The sequence below is a fragment of the Typopeltis vanoorti genome, chromosome 13 (genome assembly GCF_054136105.1).
Source record: "Typopeltis vanoorti isolate ZY-2024b chromosome 13, IOZ_Tvanoo_1.0, whole genome shotgun sequence".
Classification (NCBI taxonomy): domain Eukaryota; kingdom Metazoa; phylum Arthropoda; class Arachnida; order Uropygi; family Thelyphonidae; genus Typopeltis; species Typopeltis vanoorti.
In genome coordinates this window covers 97,990,439-98,010,439 of record NC_143561.1, presented here as the reverse complement: position 1 = coordinate 98,010,439, position 20,001 = coordinate 97,990,439, and the positions used below count along the sequence as shown (strand labels likewise).

The 20,001-nt window shown below is 34.5% G+C and overlaps 1 protein-coding gene across 1 annotated transcript in view; it reads left to right on the top strand.

Annotated features, from left to right (window-relative positions):
- Positions 1 to 20,001, top strand: part of LOC150100406 (uncharacterized) — a 621,895-nt gene that overhangs the window by 258,787 nt on the left and 343,107 nt on the right. The window contains exons 15-16 of the mRNA XM_090402392.1: positions 1,516 to 1,643; positions 7,424 to 7,494. Of these exons, the coding sequence (XP_090258518.1) occupies positions 1,516 to 1,643; positions 7,424 to 7,494 (199 nt within the window). The remainder of the gene's footprint in view (positions 1 to 1,515; positions 1,644 to 7,423; positions 7,495 to 20,001) is intronic.

The following is a 20,001-nucleotide window of genomic DNA, read 5'->3' as shown; positions in this document are numbered from 1 at the left end:
ACTGATGACACACAAACTGGCCTATAATTAGACACTTCTAGTCTACTACCACCCTTATGCAATGGCACTATCTTACCTTTCTTCCATTCCATGGGCACCTTTCCCACAGCCAAACTTTCATTGAAAAGCCAGGTCAAAGGCATCAGTTCCTTAGCACGTTCTCTCAAAACTCATGGTAAAATATCATCCACTCTCACAGGTTTACTGACATCCAGAGTACTCAGTATTTGAAACACACTCTCCTCCTGTACCTCGAACCTGTCCAATCCCTTTAGCATTAAAACTGACACCTCCAGGATGAAATACTTCAATAAAATCTTCATTGAACAATTCCACTATGTCCTCTGCATCAGTCACTCTATTCCCATTTTTATCCCACAATATCATTCTTCCACAGTCATTTCTCCTCCTACTGGCCACATATCTAAAAAAAATTTAAATAATCCTGGAATTTTGGTTTCAGGTTTAAGGCCATGTTAAGTAGCACACCCAAAAATGTCTTTAATTTTGTGTTAGTGACATGATTCTAAGAGACCAAATACTTTGTTTTGTAAAAGGCATATTTCTTTTTACATTATTGTCACCATGCCTGTTGGTTTCCTCCACCATGTGATCGATCAAATCATCAGGAAAAAAAAAAAAAAAACTGCCTTAATTCCAGTTGAGCTGCAAATTGATTCACTCTCAGTGGTTGGTATCCTGGATTCAAAAGGAATGGAATTTCATCAGATCTGTCATTTGGCATCAGACCATGCTGTATTATCACTCTGTCTGTTGCTATTTTTATTCTGTTCCATGTTATCATGAGGGTCCGAATCACCTTCATTATTATCTTCAGATTTGTTGCAAGTCCATTCACCTTTTGAATACCTAAAATCACTTTTGCTAACATCCCGTAATATTTTTTCAATTCCATCAATTTTTTTCATCTTCCAGTCTATCTATTTTGAGAAAACAGTGTATTTGGGTATTCACTGTTTGCTCAAAATAGATAGATTGGAAGATGAAGAAATTGAAGACATATCTCTGTCAAGGAAATACAAGCCACACCATGCTACGAAAACACTGCTCAAAATGACTAGTACAAAACGCTTTCATTCAAATGCACTGTGGGATTGTTGAGGGAGATCTTACTTTTAAATGCCACTGTAAAATAAATGTTATCTTTTAGATGTCTTATGTGTTACAGAGGAATTTGCATGCATCATCTGGGAGATGCCATGATAAAGACATAATGCAACACAGTTAGCAGCCACTGCCACTCTCTTATTTTGCAGATATGACATTAGACCCGTAGAACCTGTTAGATATGGGCACCAAGTGCAAAGGGTTAAGTTTATGCAGCTTCTGGTATATATTATACCATATATATTACATTTATAAGAATGGATTTTTTTTTTTTTTAATTGAGATGATGAAATTGAGATGTCTTGGAAAATTTGAAATGTTGAAATTTTTGCAAGGCTGAAAAATGCTATCATATTTTAACATTAATTGGACATGTTATATTTTAAGGACATTTAGAGAATTCCAGAACACACCTCTTAACGATGATCTTAAGAATGTTGTCATTCAGAAGATGAATGAAATCTTTGGGCCTGAAATATCAGCTATTAGGTTTGCTGTAAGATCATCAGCTGTAGGTAAGTAGATTTGTAAGTAAAGTATAATACTTATACTTACAAAGTGTCTAACACTTTGACATGATACTTCTAACATATTCAGATAGCTATATTCAAAACTTCTGGTATTTCTGAAGAGTTTTTTTTTTTTTTTTTGATGATCCATGAACTGTTGGAAATCTACAGCACATAAGTATTATTGCTGCTTATTTAGACTAATTTGCATTATTGTGTTTGTAGTTTATTAATGCAAGCTGCCTTTTGAATATTTTTGAAAGCTAGTCCATTAGGTTTACTCTCAGCCAGACATAAATACTGACTAATAAAAGTTAAGGAAGATGGTAACTTTTATTTTTGTTCTTTAGCTAGCATTAATAATACCCCTCCTCCTCCTGCCCTATTTCCTATATCCTCTCTGAAAATACAATTCTATACAATTCTGAAAATACAATTCTATATTACATTCTATACATGTAACTACATGATTCTCTGACAACCAGGCCTCACTGATGCCAATAATTCTGGGACAAGTCAAGCTGAATAATGCCAAAAACTCCTCTCCCTTTTTTCTTATACTTTGAGCATCTGTGTACATGCATTTCACCATCCCCTTGGATCCATAGCTACTTTTATATAATGCTCATGTAGATTCGAAACTTGGGAAACTGCACCCAGTTCTTCACAATCATTCTGCACTTGTCTATTTTGGGTGTGCAGTCATTCCTGCACTCTTATTCATTTGTTCCAGGGTGGCTAGACACATGCTTGATTGCTTCCACCCTAATATCTTTAGTTTTCCTGGTTTTGCACTTCCAACCTCTCACTGAACAAAACTTTCTCCAAGCATCTAACTACAAAACCATTTTTAAGTACAGTCAGTTAGACATATACAGGTCCTTACATCCATTTTTTGTCATCCATTGACTCATTCTCAATCATGGCCCTTCTTGTCAATTCTCTGCTGTCATACCAAAGCAGCAGACCCACAATCTTTACTTTCCTACTCTTGATTTTTGCTTCTTCTAACAACTCTTTCATATCTTCTCTCCTCATTTTCTCACCTTTTGAATCATTTGTGCTTGCCAAAACAATTAACTCATTTGCTTCTTTCTTCTGCAAACTTACAGCTTCACCAACATCCTTTATCTTTGCACCTGGAAAACATGCTTCATCACTTTCTCATTAAGTATCCCTTTTATTATCGAATCTTCATACAATACTGTCTCTTTTCTCCCAGTTTCCTCACACTAGTTTATGTTTTTCCCATTCATCCTTTCTTTCTGAATTTGCCTAGCAAACAAGAGAAGGGTGTTCATTATGCGATTTTAATTATGATAATATAGATTGGAATGAAAAGATGAATATGTGATTCTTTTTGTTCATTTCACCAGAGGATGTTGTTATGAATAAAGGATTTAATCTGCTTCCATTTAGTCTAATGACCATGAGGCAAATTACCTTGGTGGTAACCAGAGGGCATCTATGGTTAATGGATTTGTTATTATTATTTCTCAAGTATCTGTATGCTGTCAAAGAGCCTTTGTGGGAGACTCACCTAATTATTGTTCATACAATACTTATCATACATCTCCTTGAACTCTTTCACACCTGAAGCACTCAACCACCTCTGGGAACCAGTTCCACCAACCAAGCAAAAAATCTAGTTCTAAACTCTTGCTAACTACACTCATAGATTTTCCATTGGGGGGGGGGGATCCTTAGTTTTCTTCTTTCTTACCATGTACTGAAAAATATATTTGGTGTAGGATGAAACCTTATTTAATCTTGAATCATGTTTGGTCTGCATTTATCAAAAATCTAATAACTGTGGAGCTGGGACATGATGTGCTTTATGCTACAGAATTTGATAGCAACATCTTTCTTGGTTTGAATACACATATAAACAGAGTGATAGCAGACTAAACACATATACATTAATAGCTTAGTAAATAGCTATAAAGAGGGACTTATTCAATGAAATAATAATTATGATGATGATGATTTGGTGATTCATATAGGTGTGGTAGGAACACTGTGGAAGTTGATGGAGGAACAAATCATCTTGTTTATGTATATTTATTTCTGTTTATTTATATATTTTACTTTGTTCTTTAAGAATTTTCTTTTGTTCAGTAATAATCAGTGTATGCTTTTTTACATCATAATCTATATATATACATGAATAAATTCTGACTATCACCAGATTCTCCACCTGTTCAAGAATTCTATCTTCATTGCATGAGGTTCTTTTTTTTTTTTTGTCAACAGCACTCTATCTTATCATACATATATATCTCACATATAAAACACAGAATATTGAAAATTTATTTATCACTAGGTTAGACTATAATAGATTTAGTTTAATCCTTTATCCCAGTGAGAGCAAACAAAGTTTGCGCCTGAAAATATCTTCAGGACTAAATATAGTGTTGTACTATCTTATCCAGTAAGTAGTGCAACACCATAGGCACAGATGACTTGCTACTGCTTCTGCCTGGTATCTCCAGCTCTGGGCCTGGCTCCCACTGAAGAGACCTCAATAAAGGTCGAAACTAGTCTGGGTAGATGGCCAATCCCTTTAATGCATAACAGTATACATATCCACATAGGAAATGTGTTTTGCATTATGGGAGATACTGGGTTAGAAGTGCCTGGTAGCTTGCTCCACCTTTGCCACGAGTTGCCTTGGTGTTGCACTACTTACTGGATAAGATAGTACAACACTATATTTAGTCCTGAAGATATTTTCAGGCGCAAACTTTGTTTGCTCTCACTGGGATAAAGGATTAAACTAAATCTATTATAAAACACAGAATAATTCATTTTTATTCAAGAATAGCTGGATTTTTATTCACTTTGTTTATTCTTTCGAAAGAGTGGAATGAAAACATCTCTGTATAGTAAAAAATATCCCCTACAGTCTCTATACCGTAGACACAGAAAACAAGTAGTTTTATTGTATCACTAAACACAGTACAGGAACATTTACAGTCTACATGTGATATTTAGTGTAATTAGAGATAACTGTAATAAAAATAACTTTGCATAATGAAAAACCCTTCCCACAGACACTATACTGCATATATTATTATTACATGACACCTCCAAGGAGTCCAAAGACTTGTTGAGGGGAGGGTACCTACTCTACAACTCTCGTCTCCACCACTTAATCCAGCAACTACAGCAAACCACATCATCTACACTAATGCTATCTGCTGCTTACCACTACCACTAGTATTTTCACGGACAGTCACAAACATCCATGTCCACGGTGGGATTTGAACCCGCAGCCTTTTGGCTGCAGAATGGATACACTAACCATTCAGCCAACCAGGCTGGCAGGCAAAACATATATGCAGTTATTTCCCATACATAGCAAATCAGATTTTTTCCAACTATTCCACAATTTTGTACTCTGGGTAGCATACGGCCTCCAGAAAAGCATACAACAGGGGCTACATGGCAAGACCTGGTCTGGCACATCACCGAGCATTGAAGTGACCATACGGCATCTGTGGATGCCCAGTGAACATATCGAAGAATTTGGGATGGCATACAGAGGCCCAGCTCTGGTAGTAATATATGATTTATCATTAAAGAATGTTGAGTATGCGGGCTAATAGGCCACTGAGTTATATGCTTTGTCCAATGGACCATAGACAGAAAACATTGAGGCACTCTGCTTTTGAAATCAACCTAAATATAAGATCTGATAATATTGACAGAGAGAGAGAGATTAATTTGGAGGAAAATTGTCAGTAGGAAGTTAATAATGATGCAATGGTTTCATGTAATATTATCATAATATCCTGTACATATCCAATCTGTATATCTGGAGTTGTGGTGAAGGTACTAGAGAGAGAGAGATTGGTGAGAAGTAGGATACAAAATTGGATATTCTTATTATTATTGCTTATTTACTATAACAAGGTGACAAATACCTTGGACAGGGGCGCATATATACTGGTGTACTTGGATTTTGCAAAAGCTTTTGATAGGCTCTCACACAACAAAGCATTAAATAAATTGAAATGATGGGATTACATAAGAGACTTCTGAATTGGATCAGTGACTGGCTCTCAGATAGGTATAAAAAAGTTGTGTATCCCATATCAGTAAGGTCACTAGTGGTGTACCACAGGGGTCAGTTTTGGGAACATTGTTGTTCCCAAATCTATTCAAGTTTTCCTGAAAGGCCATAACATTTGCTTAACTTTTGCATTGGAATGGGTTTAACTAGTGATAGCTCTTTGCAGACGATGCAAAATTGGGAAAGCAATGCAGAGGTTAAGCAAATGTTATGGCCTTTCAGGAAAACTTGAATAGATTGTATGAATGAACAGGTAGATGGAATTAACAGTTCAATGTTGCAAAGTGTAAGGTTTTGAAATTTAGTAAGCAACAGTGGGATGCAAAGTATACACTTGATTGGGAAACTTTAAAGGAGGTAGAGGAAATGAGAGATCTGGGAGTGGTGGTCAACAAAGATCGGAAATTCAGGGGTCACATTGCACAAGTTGTGAAGACATTACATCGGACGGTGGCATCATAACCTCTTTATTTCTGCATCTGTCAGGATCCTCCACATCATTGCCATTATCCAATGTGATGTCTTCACAACTTGTGTAACGTGGCCCCTGAATTTCAGGTCTTTGTTGACCACCACTCCCAGATCTCTCATTTATTCTACCTCCTTTAAAGTTTCCCAACCAAGTGTATGTTGCTTACCAAATTTCAAAACCTTACACTTTACAACATTGAACTGACAGTTCCACCTACCTGCTCATTCATACAATCTATACACAATAATCCATATTAGGCCTTGATCAGAACTCATATGGATTATTGTGCACAGATCTGATTGCTAGGATTCATGGTGATGAGAATTTGTTGGAAAGGGTCCAGAGAAGATTCACAAAGCTTATCAGTGGTCTTTGGAATGTGGAGTATGAGGACAGATTAAGAGATGTAAATTGAAAAGCCTTGGGAATAGGAGCTAAAGAGGTGGATATGACTGAGACAAATATGCTAGTCAGGGGTTGTTATCAGGTTGACATGGAAGAGATTTTTCATAAAATGAAAGAGAGGAGGTTTGGCAAGAGATCATCTCTTGAATAAAGAGAGTGTGAGTGTAGGAGTGGGGTAGTTCTTTGTATGGAGATTGGTTGGTGAGTGGAATGAATTGCCTAAGTGTGTGTGTTGTGAATGTAGACACGTTGAATCATTTTAAGGTACAGTTTGATGAACATTTTGTGCAATAGTGTATATCTCTCACGATGAGTCTGACTCCATGGAGATCGGATGTTAATAATAATAATATCAGGAATTTGATGCTGATGATATATATTTCCTGTTCTGCTGTTCAAATGTCCAACAAGAGCAGGCTTTTCCTTTGGATCAGTTGCATCCTTTAATAACATGAAAAATTTTACTTCTTCTTTAGTAGAACCTTTATGTATGAGACCTTCAGTTCAAATAAGTGTTATTGTCAAATTCCCCATTTTTAAATTTGTCATATCACTTAACTTTGAAATTGCCTACCTTTCAAATATATATTGCCATCAATCATTAGGCTGAACTTTGAACTGTTGGAGAATGTTTGAGCTGGATTTTTTTATTTCTGTTTTTAATATTTATATTGTGTTTAAAAATTAAACTACCTTATTACAGATTTGCCAAAATTCTCAAATAATTAAACTTCTGTTATTGATTGACTTGAATAGAAGATGGATTTTTTTCTATGATTAGATGGGTGGCTGGTGAAAATTATTGTTGTTACATCATACACTATTAATTTTCAGGTGAAGATACAGAAGAAACTTCAGCAGCTGGACAGATGGATACATTCTTGGGTATTAAAGGCTTAGATCAGGTATTTTCTCTTACAAATATAATTCATGTTCATTCTTGAAAGTATATATTAATAATTTGTTTGTTTATACATGTTAATTTCAAAAATTAACTAACCTCTTAATTTTTAAACAATTGGAGACTCCTAATTTTTAACAGGTAGGCAGAATTACTACATTATTATTGCAGTTTCAGTTTTTTTTTTATTTTATTTTTTTATATTTTCTGAGTTGTAAACAAAAACTCAGAAAATCTAAAACAAAAAGCTATTAAATATAAAAAAAGTTAAAATTTCAGCCAAGCTATTACATTTTTGTATTACCTCTGTGAGTCTGCTTCACAATGCATAAAGTTTATGACAAACCACAGTGACATTTGTTGCTGTCTACAGTAAGAAGACAAGCAAAAAAATTATTATAAATTATTTACACGTAAACACAAGACATCGAATTTGTTGTGAAGAATATAAAATTGATGTTCCTTTATTCTTTTTCTGTTGAACATCCAGTTTGTCCAAAGTAGGAAAGATGGCAGTCTTGATATACACCAGAAAGAGACAGTTGAGAGTTTACCTTTAGAAGATGAGAAATACCGTACATGGATAGTTTATTAATGAGAATATAAGTAGCTACTAAATCATATTTCCTCAGAATTCTTGAAATAGGCTCTGATATGCTGGAGATGTATGGGATTGGAACTCGACGTATTGATTCTTTGTTATTTTGGTTGGGTTTGTAAGAGTCAAGAAAACGTTGTGTGGTTCTTTTGGAAAAGCCATTTAGTTTCATATACTGCTTGTTAGTGTTTAATGTTAAATCTGGTGTGAGACAAGGATGTATATTATCCCCTCTGTTATTCGTTATCTATGTGGATCATGTTATGAAAGAAAGTGGTATTAAGCCTGATATCAAAATTGAAGATGTTAATATCAGCTCTTTGCTTTATGTGGGTGATGTTTTACTTCTAAATAAATATGCTACAAGTCTGGAAGATTCCCTGACTACGTAATAGATATGGTATGAAGGTCAGCATTAAAAAGACAAAGACAATGAAAATAGGCAGAAACATTGAAAATATCAACTGCGTTGTGAATGGAAAACATATAGAACAAGTAAAACATTTCAGCTGCTTAGACAAAATTTTTAGTGAAGATGGTAAATTAAATATGGAAATAGACAACGGAATCAACAAAGCTGGTATGGTAGGAAGTCGACTGAATAGATTTATATTAAATAAGAGAGAAATTGGCCAAAACGCTAAATTAGCTGTATACAAGACAGTGTTCAAACCAATTTTAACTTATGAATCTGAGAGTTGGGTTAGAAATAAAACACTTGAGCAAAGACTAGAGATCACAAATATGAGAGTTCTGAGAAAGATTAGGGGCATGAACAGATGGCATCAATAGGAATATCATATTAAAAGTGAGGATATTAGTTAAGAACTGGATATTATTAGCATCTAGGAATGTGTTAGCAGAGCTAATCTTGGATGGTATGGTCACTTAAACAGAATGGGAGAGGAAAAATTAACAAAACAAGTGTTCTCTGCCAGGTTGGCAGGAAAAAGATCCAGAGGAAGACCAAGATATAGGTGGATTGATACAGTAAAAGTGCCTTAGAAGACAGAAATATAAGATTGATAATATTGGAGTCTTAACAGGTAACAGACTGAATTGGAGGAAAATTGTAGATGGGAAGTAGTAATGATGTAAATTTTTCATATAGTACGATCATATCCTCTACACCCCTTGAGGGTATATATATCAGGAATTTGATGATGATTTTAACTGATTCAGTTACCTCCCTACAATCAGCATTCATTAAAATCATTCTGCCATAAATATTCTTCCTTTTACTTGCAGCATATCAAAAGAATTGTTTGGGATTATCTTTTTCCTACACTGCTAACTTCCTTTCATATTCTGTTTTTGTCTTTGTTACCACACTAGTTACTCTTCTGGCCTGTACCTTGTACTGTTCATGTGCCTGCCTGCCGGTCACCTTTCCTTCATAAATTCCCTCCACAATTGTTTCTTCTTTTGCAGTTCCATTTATTGATGATATTCGTCCATTTAACTCCCAGTTGATTTACTTTCCTGACTCTAGGTATGCAGTCTGCCATTACTTCCCTTGCAGTTTCACATGCCATATCACTGATCCAAGCAATCTTCTAAGCTTGTCATACTTACTAGCTCTGTAATTTCACTTATACTTCCTCTTAACTGAAAATTCCACACTAGCCACCTCCCCAGGTTAAGACCATATGATTGCTCTTACCAGTTGGCAGTAAAGTAGTCACATTGGTTATACACAAATTCCCAGATGCAATTACTAGATCGAGCACTCTCAAACCCATATTCCATCACATGCTGTCTCAGGTCATTATTCCTTAGTAACTGCATAAATTCCATTTCCTTCCTCCCATGTGTCCTTTCCTCCTTCCAGTCTATGTTCCAGGGTGAAATATCCCATAATAATTGCCAGTCCTCCAGTCATTCAGCTTATTGCCAATGCATCCTCTCCTATCATCTTTACCATCGTCTGGTCTATAGACACAGTCAACTGTATATTTTGTTCTGTTGGCCTCTATTTCACACCAGATAGCCTCAAATGTACTATTTTTACTGACCTACAGTTGAACTTCTTCTCTGTTTGGTATGAATTTATCAGCTATCATCAATAACCCCTTTTCCCATTCTTTTCTCTCTATTCTCCCTGAACACACTATACCCTTCTCATTCTATCCCATTAACTCATAATAATAAACTTCTCTCCATTTCAAAAGATTTTCAAAAGTCTGGATTGCACTTATTTATGTAGTTAACAGATAGTTTTTAGTTAAAATCAGAATTTAAAACACTGACATCTTCATCATCCAACTTGGTATATGTGATTCATCTGACAATGCCACTGTTATAAACCAAATTTCACCAGAATTCAAATCTAACCCAAAATAAACTGGAGAAAAATCAATCCCAAAATACACTTGAGAACCATTTCCTCCAAATAAAATAGAAAGAAATCAAAAAAGAAAATTAATACATAAAATGTGTTCAAAAAAGACAGCATAAAAATGACTTAAGAGAATCTTTAACAATTTTGACTATTGCATTCATAACATTATGTGTTTTTTAACACTGTTTTTTTTTTAACTTTCCACGAAGGGCTTACAATGGAGGATGCAATGGTAAAAAAAAAAAAGTCTGGAAAATTTTTGTTCTTTTAATAGAAAGTTGACTGTATAGACATTTTACCTACAAACTGTTGGCACCAAACATTTATCCAGATCACTTTCCCTGACTCTTCCCACAGACATATCTCCCTCATTTATTAAAAATTCTCTTCACTTAAAAAATTAATAGAAAATCCAATCTAATCCTGATGATCTCTGGCATCACTGTTAGCTTTTTAACATTACTCCATTGTTTACCAGTATACCTGTAACAGAGGCCCTTGATCTTATTAAGTGATATTTCACATCTGACATATTTGAATTATTCAGATTCATATTCATTTTGGGTATTTATCGTTCAAAGAAAAAATATACGAAATAGCTAGATGAGACTGCAATGGGTTCCTCCCCCCCCCTAGCCAATTTCTACATAGAACATATTGAAAAATAAACACTCAACATGGCTACACTTAAACCAGTAGTTTGGTTATGAATAATGCACTTGCCAATTTGTCCTCATTGCCCAGATACCTTTGATTATCTGAAATATATCTAGACAATGAGGCAATCATCATCTCAACATTCAAAAACTAAACTTCATCATAGGAAAAGAAAGCAACAGCTTTCAGTCTTCCCTTTCTATACACTAGTAACGTGTATAATACACTAATAATGTGACTGCCTAATGGTTCATTATCCTATTCTATTTATAGAAACTTCACATATACAGGAAAGTATTTACATAAACAATCACACTACCATTACCCATTCCAACAGTATGGCATCTTCAAAACAATTAAACACAGAGCCATTTGTTCAAATGACGCAGCCCTTCAAACTGAGCTCAGAAACATTCACAACACTTTTAGTCAATAGCTACAACACCTATAAAATAGATAAAATACTGCATGCATCTCATTCCAATTCTTTCTTTCTGCCTGCAACCAACACACAAGATCACGGCAAAACCACTCTAATCCCATATATTAAGGGTACACCAGAAAAGATTATTATTATTATTAACATCTGACCTTGGAGTTGGACACACATCGTGGAAGTACACACTATTGCACACAATGCTCATCCAACTGTGTTTTTAAACGTATTCAATGTGTCTATACCAGTGGCGACCCATGAAGCTTTAAGTGGGGGTGCTGCCTATACAAAATAATTTTTAAAAAATTATTTTTTTCCTAATTAGTAACCAATTTATTAATAAATAAATCTGTAAATTTATTTATTAATAAATTGGTTACTGATTAGGAAAAAAATAATTTTTTTAAAATTATTTTTATAGGCAGCATCCCCACTTAAAGCTTCACGGGCCACCACTGGTCTAAACCCACAACATACTCAGGCGATGTTCCACTCACCAACCACTCTCCATTCAAAGAAGCCACTCCTCACTCCTCTGCTCACATCCTCCTTATATAGTTTCCCATTCTAAGAAAGATCTCTTCCATGTTGATCTGAGAACAGCCCCTGACTAGCTTATATGTCTCGATCATATTCCCCCTTGTCCTCCTATTCACGAGGCTTTGTAACTTACATTATATCAATCTGTCCTTGTAAACCACATTGCGAAGACTGCTGACCACATTTGTGAATCTTCTCTGGACCTTTTCCAAAATATTCATGTCACGACGAAAACCCAGTGACCAAATCTGTGCACAGTAATCCATATGAGGCCTGATCAAGGCCTTATGTAATGGCATCATTGCTATTATCCAATGTGACATCTTCATAACTTGTGCAGTGTGGCCCCTGATTTTAGGTCCTTGTCCATCATCACTCCTAGATCTCTCATCTCCTCTACTTCCTTTAAAGTTCCCCCCACCAAGTGTATGCTTTCTATCCCATCACTGTTTGCCAAACTCAAAACCTTACACTTTGCAACATTGGAATGAAAGTTCCACTTACCTGCCCATTCATGAATCTATTCAAGTCCTCTTGTAAGGCCATAACATCCGCTTGACTCTGCATTGCTCCCCCCAGTTTTGCATCATCTGCAAACAGCTGCATATCACTAGTTAAACACATCCCAATATCATTAACATACAAATTGTAGAACAGTGGTGCCAAAACTGAACCCTGCAGCACACCACTAGTGACCTTTTGCTTTCAGGATACCGCACCTCCATCTGCAACTTTCTGATATCTGTCTGACTGCCAATCACTGATCCCACTCCGAAGTCTGTTATCAATCCCATCTGTTTCAATTTATTTACCAACTTGTCCTGTGGCAATCTATCAAAAGCTTTTGCAAAATCCAAGTACACCACTGTACAGTGGTGCACTCAGGATTTAATCTTGGTGGGGGAGGGGGCTAGTTTAGTAGACATGAGAATACACACTCACATTGCATATGACAGTGTCACCAATACATGATACTCGTGATCTCCTCTGGCTCAGCTTGGGCAAACGAAGTAGCTCTTGGTTATCCTGAGCACTACTTCATTCACCTTGCATTCACAGCGGCCGTGATTCCAAGAGCTATAGAGTATTTCCACCTTATGTGACCACTAATTCATAAGTAGCATAGAAAGAGAAGACATGACATAACATAAATAAAAAAATTAATTTTAATTAAGGGAAAAATTTTTGGAAAATTTTCTGTGTTTTTTTTTTTTTTCTTTTTTTTGGGAGCCAGATCCCCTTGCCCCCGTGCACCACTGCCACTGTATATGCATCTCCCCTATCCAAGGTATTTGTCACCTTATGGTACATAAGTAAGTTAGTGAAACATGATCTCTCCTTAACAAACCCATGCTGATAACCACAGAGAATATTGCTGTTATTAACCATTTTTGTATCCTACCTTTCACTGATCTCTCCAGTACCTTCACCAACTCCAGATATACAGACCGGCCTATAATTTGAAGCTACAGCCTTATTACCACCTTTATGCAGTGGAACAATTTTAACCTCCTTCCATCCCTTGGAATCTGTGCTGTTGCAAAACTTATTAAATTGGCATGTCAGTGCTACTGCCAATTTTGTTGATTTGTTCTGAGTTTTTTTTTGTTTGTTTTTCATAACTTCTGTTGGACAAACAAATGAACTAGTCAAGTCAAAAGAGAACACATACAAAATACAGTGATCTCTGTTATCCTGCCATTTGTGAAAAATTGATTTGCTAGTCATTTAACTGCTGTTTGAGTGGCACAAATGTGTTTGTGGCATTAGGAGGACAGTAGAGAAGTAAATAAATTGAACATTTTTATAAAAGAAAAAAAAAATTATTTTTTTTTTTTCTTTTATAAAAACAAAAAGTGGGTGAGCAAGTTTTACAGATTGGAGATGGAAATGAACATTGAAATTGAATAAAATCATGTATTTGAGGTGAATATCCATGCAACATATATATATATATATTCAAATCCTATCACAATCCTTTCTTTTAGTGTTACACGGTGATCAGCATTCATTTTAAAAATTTTTATGGAATTTACAACCGTGTTAAAAAACTTTTTTTTATTATCCCGACGTTTTGATCTTCACATCAAGATCATCATCTGGAGCGTACATAAGTATACAGAACAAGCTGAGTTACATCATTAACTGTAAGTTAGAGAAACAATGATTTGATCACATGTTATTCTACTGGCGTGACCTCTGGTGAAAAAAAAATTAAAAATAAAAAATATAAAAATAATTAAAAAAAAATAATATAATAAAATAAAATAAAAAATAAATTTTTACAGAAATTTTTTTACTTTACAAAAAATAAATTTTTTGTAGAGTACTTTTGTGGTACTCTACAAAACCACAATAAAAAACAAAGACAAACCAGACTGCAGTAAAACTATAACCATTCCCTACATTAAAGGAATATCAGACAAAATAAACAGAGTACTACAAAAGTACATCCTCAAAGCCACCTTTAAACCTCCTGCAAAATTAAAAAACTTACTCAACTCATCCAAAGACCCTCTCCATCCACTAGCTCACCCTGGAGTATACCGGATTTATTTTACTTGCAACATACCATATATAGGAGAAACAGGATGCACTATTCCTAATAGACAAAAAGAACATAAACGACACATTAAATATAATAATTATGGTGAAGCTGGCCTTTCTGATCATGCCCTGAATACCTTACACAGAATTGACTGGAAAACCACCAGCTGTCTACATCACACTAGGACATAGTATGAACGGAAATTCAAGGTTGCTGATAATCTCACCAGCTGTGAGATTATCAGCAACCACCCCGATCTGAACAACAATGATGGTTTAAAAATCCCAAACATTTGGAAGGTATATATTTGATCTTCCTCACCAAGAACAACTATAAACAGGACTGTAGAAAATCCAGTATTGTAAACCAAAAATAAGAATTGTAATACTAAAAATAGGACACCAATTGTTTCTGAAAGAAAACTATCTAAAAGAATGTTTATTCCTGTCATTGTAAAAATAGAATTTAGCTTGATGTAAAAATTTATTTTTTATTTTATTTTTATTATTTTTTTAAATTTTTTTTTTATATTTTTATTTTATTTATATAGACGTTTATATTTTTTATTTTTATTTTTATTTTATTATTTTTTTTTTTCACCAGAGTTCACGCCAGTAGAATAACGGGATCAAATCATTGTTTCTCTAACTTACAGTTAATGATGTAACTCAGCTTGTTCTGTATACTTAAGTATGCTCCAGATGATGATCCTGATGTGAAGATTGAAACGTCGGGATAATAAAAAAAGTTTTTTAACACGGTTGTAAATTCCAAAAAAATTTTTTAAATAAATCCTATCACCTTATTGACGGTATCCGGAGAGTTCATCGAAAAACAGTTTACCGAAAGACTATTCATTGAACAACAATTCATCGAAAAAGCAATTCACCGAATAAACAATTCATCGAAAAAGCAATTCACCGAATAAACAATTCATCGAAAATCAGTTTATTGAACAACAATTAATTGAAAAAGCAATTCATCGAAAGACAATTCCCGAAAAAGCAATTCACCGATGAGCAGTTAATCGAAAAGACAATTCATCGAAACGCAATTGATCGAAAAACAACAATTCATCGAAAAATCACAATTCATCGAAAATACAGTTCACTGAAAAATGAATTATAAGGCGTGTGGGGGTGAAGATGTGTGTGCAATTTTTTTTTTTGTTTGTTTTGGATTATTTTGAGAGGTATATATCTTTTCATTATCCTACTATTTATAACTACTATTTATCCTACTTCTTTCGGAAAGCGATTTTTTGGCGGGGCATATTGGTTGCAGTGAATGATATCCACTGAGGCGGGTATAGTTGAGATGTTAAAAGAACATTTCATAAAGGGATTTCATCCTCGTGAAATTTTTTAGCTCATATTCTAACCGTTGATGAAACGTGGCTTCGTCACTATGACCCAGAGAACAAACAACAGTCAATGGAGTGGAGACACAAAGGTTCTCCATGGCTATAGAGGTTTCGAACCAAACAGTCAGCAGGGAAAGTTCTTGCCATTGTCTTTTAGGATATGGATGGTGTAATCCTTACCTTACCTCAAGAAAGGTGAAATTGTTACAGCAGCTCTGAAGGAATTGAAGGAGGTACTGAAGGAAAATCGGTTCGAGAAACTAAGCAGAGGCGTGTTGCTTTTGCAGGACAATGCACCTGCTTATGAAATCCAACTGACAATATACGACTTGGGATTTCAATATCTACCTCAAACACCATATTCACTAGGACTGGCCCCAGGGCCAACCCTAGAAATTTTGTCGCCACGTGCAGTAGCATATTTTTCCGCCCCTTCCCCTTAAAAAAAAACTCTTTTAATGACGTCTTAAAAGCCATGATATTAATCTAGGCTTCAACATCTCTGATCATAAATTTTAAATAGCAGCATTAGCTAATATAAATTCATACGTTAATGAAAAAGGATCATAAACTATATTTTTTACAGAGAGAGAGAGATTTCCTCTTAATGTGCAGTATAATAAAATGATTAGAAACATGTTATTGTACTTCGGGATCTTTTAATTTTTAAAGGGGGGGGGGCACAAAAATTTTGCACTCAGGCGGCACAAACCCATGGAACGGCCCTGAAGATCAGTCACTAAGAGTTGTGTAGATTCTAGTTAATTGTTAAGAAAAGTTAATTGCTCTCCACATGTTTACTTGTGGCACCAAATAATGAATGAATGATTCCAGGAAAAAAAAAAGTTTATTTTCCAGGCATTAAAAAATACATAGCCTATATATTTACAAATGAATTGTAAGAATAAATTGCTGGTAGACAGTTTCATTTCCTGATCATGTTATCAGGAAATGAAAGTTTATGCTAAGAAAGAAGATAAATATATATATATATATATATATGAAACGTACTATTAAATATATATATATATATATATATATTTAATATATTATATTTAATATATATATATTACTTGGTATCTTGAATATATATATATATATATATATATATATATATTCAAGATACCAAGTAATTTTGTATTAACTTGGTTTTAATCCTATTTCCCAAGTAAGCAAACGGACAAGAAAGTCAAGTTTGCGCCTGTAAGTAGTGCAAATCCAAGGCAACTCGTGGTAAAGGTGGATAAAGCTCTGATCACTTTTCTTAGTATGCTTTATTAGTATATTACTTTTTATTAGTTATTATTTAGTTATATATTATTATATATATTATATTATACATATATATATATATATATATATATATATATATATATATATATATATATATATATATATATATATATATATAGTTATATATATTATATATTAGTTAGTTAGTTATTAGCATATTAGTATTATACACACTAAGAAAAGTGATCAGAACTTTATCCACCTTTACCAAGAGTTGTCTTGGACTTGCACTACTTGCAGGTGCAAACTTGACTTTCTTGTCCGTTTGCTTACTTGGGAATAGGATTAAAACCAAGTTTATATAAAATTATTTGCTATCTTGAATACATAATATACCCAAGTTAAAAAAACGTTATATATATATATAGTTCTGTAGTACGCAAGTTTACATTACTGAAATACATGAACTTAATTAAGAAAGGAATATTAGCCACATTTTTTTAAATAGAGAAAGCAAAGCATTCACTATGAAATTTCTTCACGTACCATGATGCACGGATGTCAAAAATAGCATTTAGACTGGACGTATAAATGCTTGTAATCTTTTTTTTTTTTACTAAATTTAAAAAATTAAAATAAACATCAATATTTCTTTGGCAACCGAAACGAAACGAGAGAAAGTGTTCGCTATGAAATAGTAAATTGACAGAAAGAAGAATAAACATCGATATCACCCTACCTAAGTAAACTCAAAGAGACCACATATATAAATCAGAATTACATTAGTTGGGATGTCTTTCTAAATATAAAAAATGAATTCATTTACGGCACCATACCATTTTTGTAGAAATGTTGTGATATTTTCAGCTATTTTGATTAGTTAAAGTTATGTTTGCAGCTTATCATCATTCTACATGTCTAGAAAGAGTGATATCTAGTGTTAAGGGGAAAAAACAATAAATTGATCATTTCGACTGACTGCACAGGAGCCCTAAACTCGCGAGAAAGTGCAGTTTCTGTGGACATCTGACCTACGGTTCAAAACGATAGTTGTTTCAGATGTCAAATAAACTGTAAATTACTAAGCGTGTGTGTGTGGTGTTTTCGTTTTCTTCCCAACAGTAACCCTACCAGGAGGTTATTTATTGTTTATCGTATGGCAATCTACATAAAGTTATAAAAGTACATTTACAAAAATGGGTACAGATATGTAAAAAGTAAAATAAAAAAAAGTGTAAATGATAAATAATTACAGTAAAACAGGCAGTTACACGTTTGACGGACAAAGCACTTATAAGTTAAGATCATGTTCTCTGATCCAGTCTATAGAAGGCGGTGTCGCCTCTAGGAAGTCGCTCCTTTGACCTGTATATGCGCGAAGACTGCACTCAATGCAAATATGATGGATTGATTGGTTCGGGTGTCCACAGTCACGCTCCGGTGAGGGATTTTCCTCCACTTGTACAGAAAGCTTGCACATCTTCTATTGCGTATGAATCCTGTTCAGTGTTATCCATGTCTTTCCAATTCCACACCCGGGATACAGGGGCACGCTGGCCATATGTGCAATGTGTGCGATGCACACAGGCGCCAGGATAGTAAAGGCGCCAAAGAGGAGGAAACACTTTTAAAAAAAAACGTTTTTTTAAAGTGATTTTTTTATTGGAGGGGGAGGATAGGGGCGCCAACTAAAGTTTTGCACACAGGTGCCAGACACTACTGGCACGCCCTTGCCAGGATGTTGAGGCAGCAACTATCAAACTAAATTTTGAGTTGGGCATTAGTATTTATGCTCCACATTCGTTTCCATTAATTTTTAGTATTTTAATTAATCATTCTCAGATGTTTATCTTCACGAAGAGGGGGCTTTCTTGATTTCAATCTGTTAAGCTATAGTTCTGATATGTCATTATGTATAGGCAATTCAGTATTTCTGAGTACTTTGTCATATTCTCGTGACAGAGCATCAATTCTCAGATTTGGTGGTATTATGCTGCTTAGCATTGTAAGCCAATAAATAGGAGTTGTTTTAATGATTCCAGATATAAGTCGCATGGTGCTGTTAAGCTGACCGTCAATTATAAATGGTAGTATAGCTCCTGTATATATTGTTTTCAGGGCGCATCGGCCTAATCCCTCAATCTCAGTTTTTCATCTCTTGTTACTCCTAGGTATTTTAGCTGACTGGCTACCTCGAGAACTTCGACCTTTGGAAAGACCGTTATGGGTTGTTTTGATTATTTGAGACAGATGTGGAGTATTTTAGTCCAGCGCTTCCCAAACTGTGGGCGCCGCCCCCGGAGCCGTTAGTTTTGTTGAGAAGTCTCAGATATAACTTGCATTGTGCTGTTAAGCTGACCATCAATTATAATTGACGGTCAGCTTAATTGTTTATTTATGAATAATTGTTTATATATGAATAATTATTCACTTAAAAGTGAGTAATTATTCATGTTGCGGAAAAGGTAGATAATAGATAATATATTATTCATAAACTGTTATTTGTGTTTCTTTCTGGTTTATCTTTTAAAAGTTCTTATATTATCACATTTTTGAAATCAATGGCTGAAATCAACAGTTTCATCATTGAATGTTTCATCATTGGATTGGTGTCGAGGCTAGCTGGTGAACGGACGTGCTATCGGAGAGCTCCTGAGAGATTTGTGTTTTTTGTTGATTTATTGATGTTTTGGATTCAATTTAATGAACTTAAGTGTGTAATTTTGGTATATTATTAGAGCTTTATTAGTGTGGTTAGTGTACTAAAGTGTTTTATAACATAATCTATGTCGGGA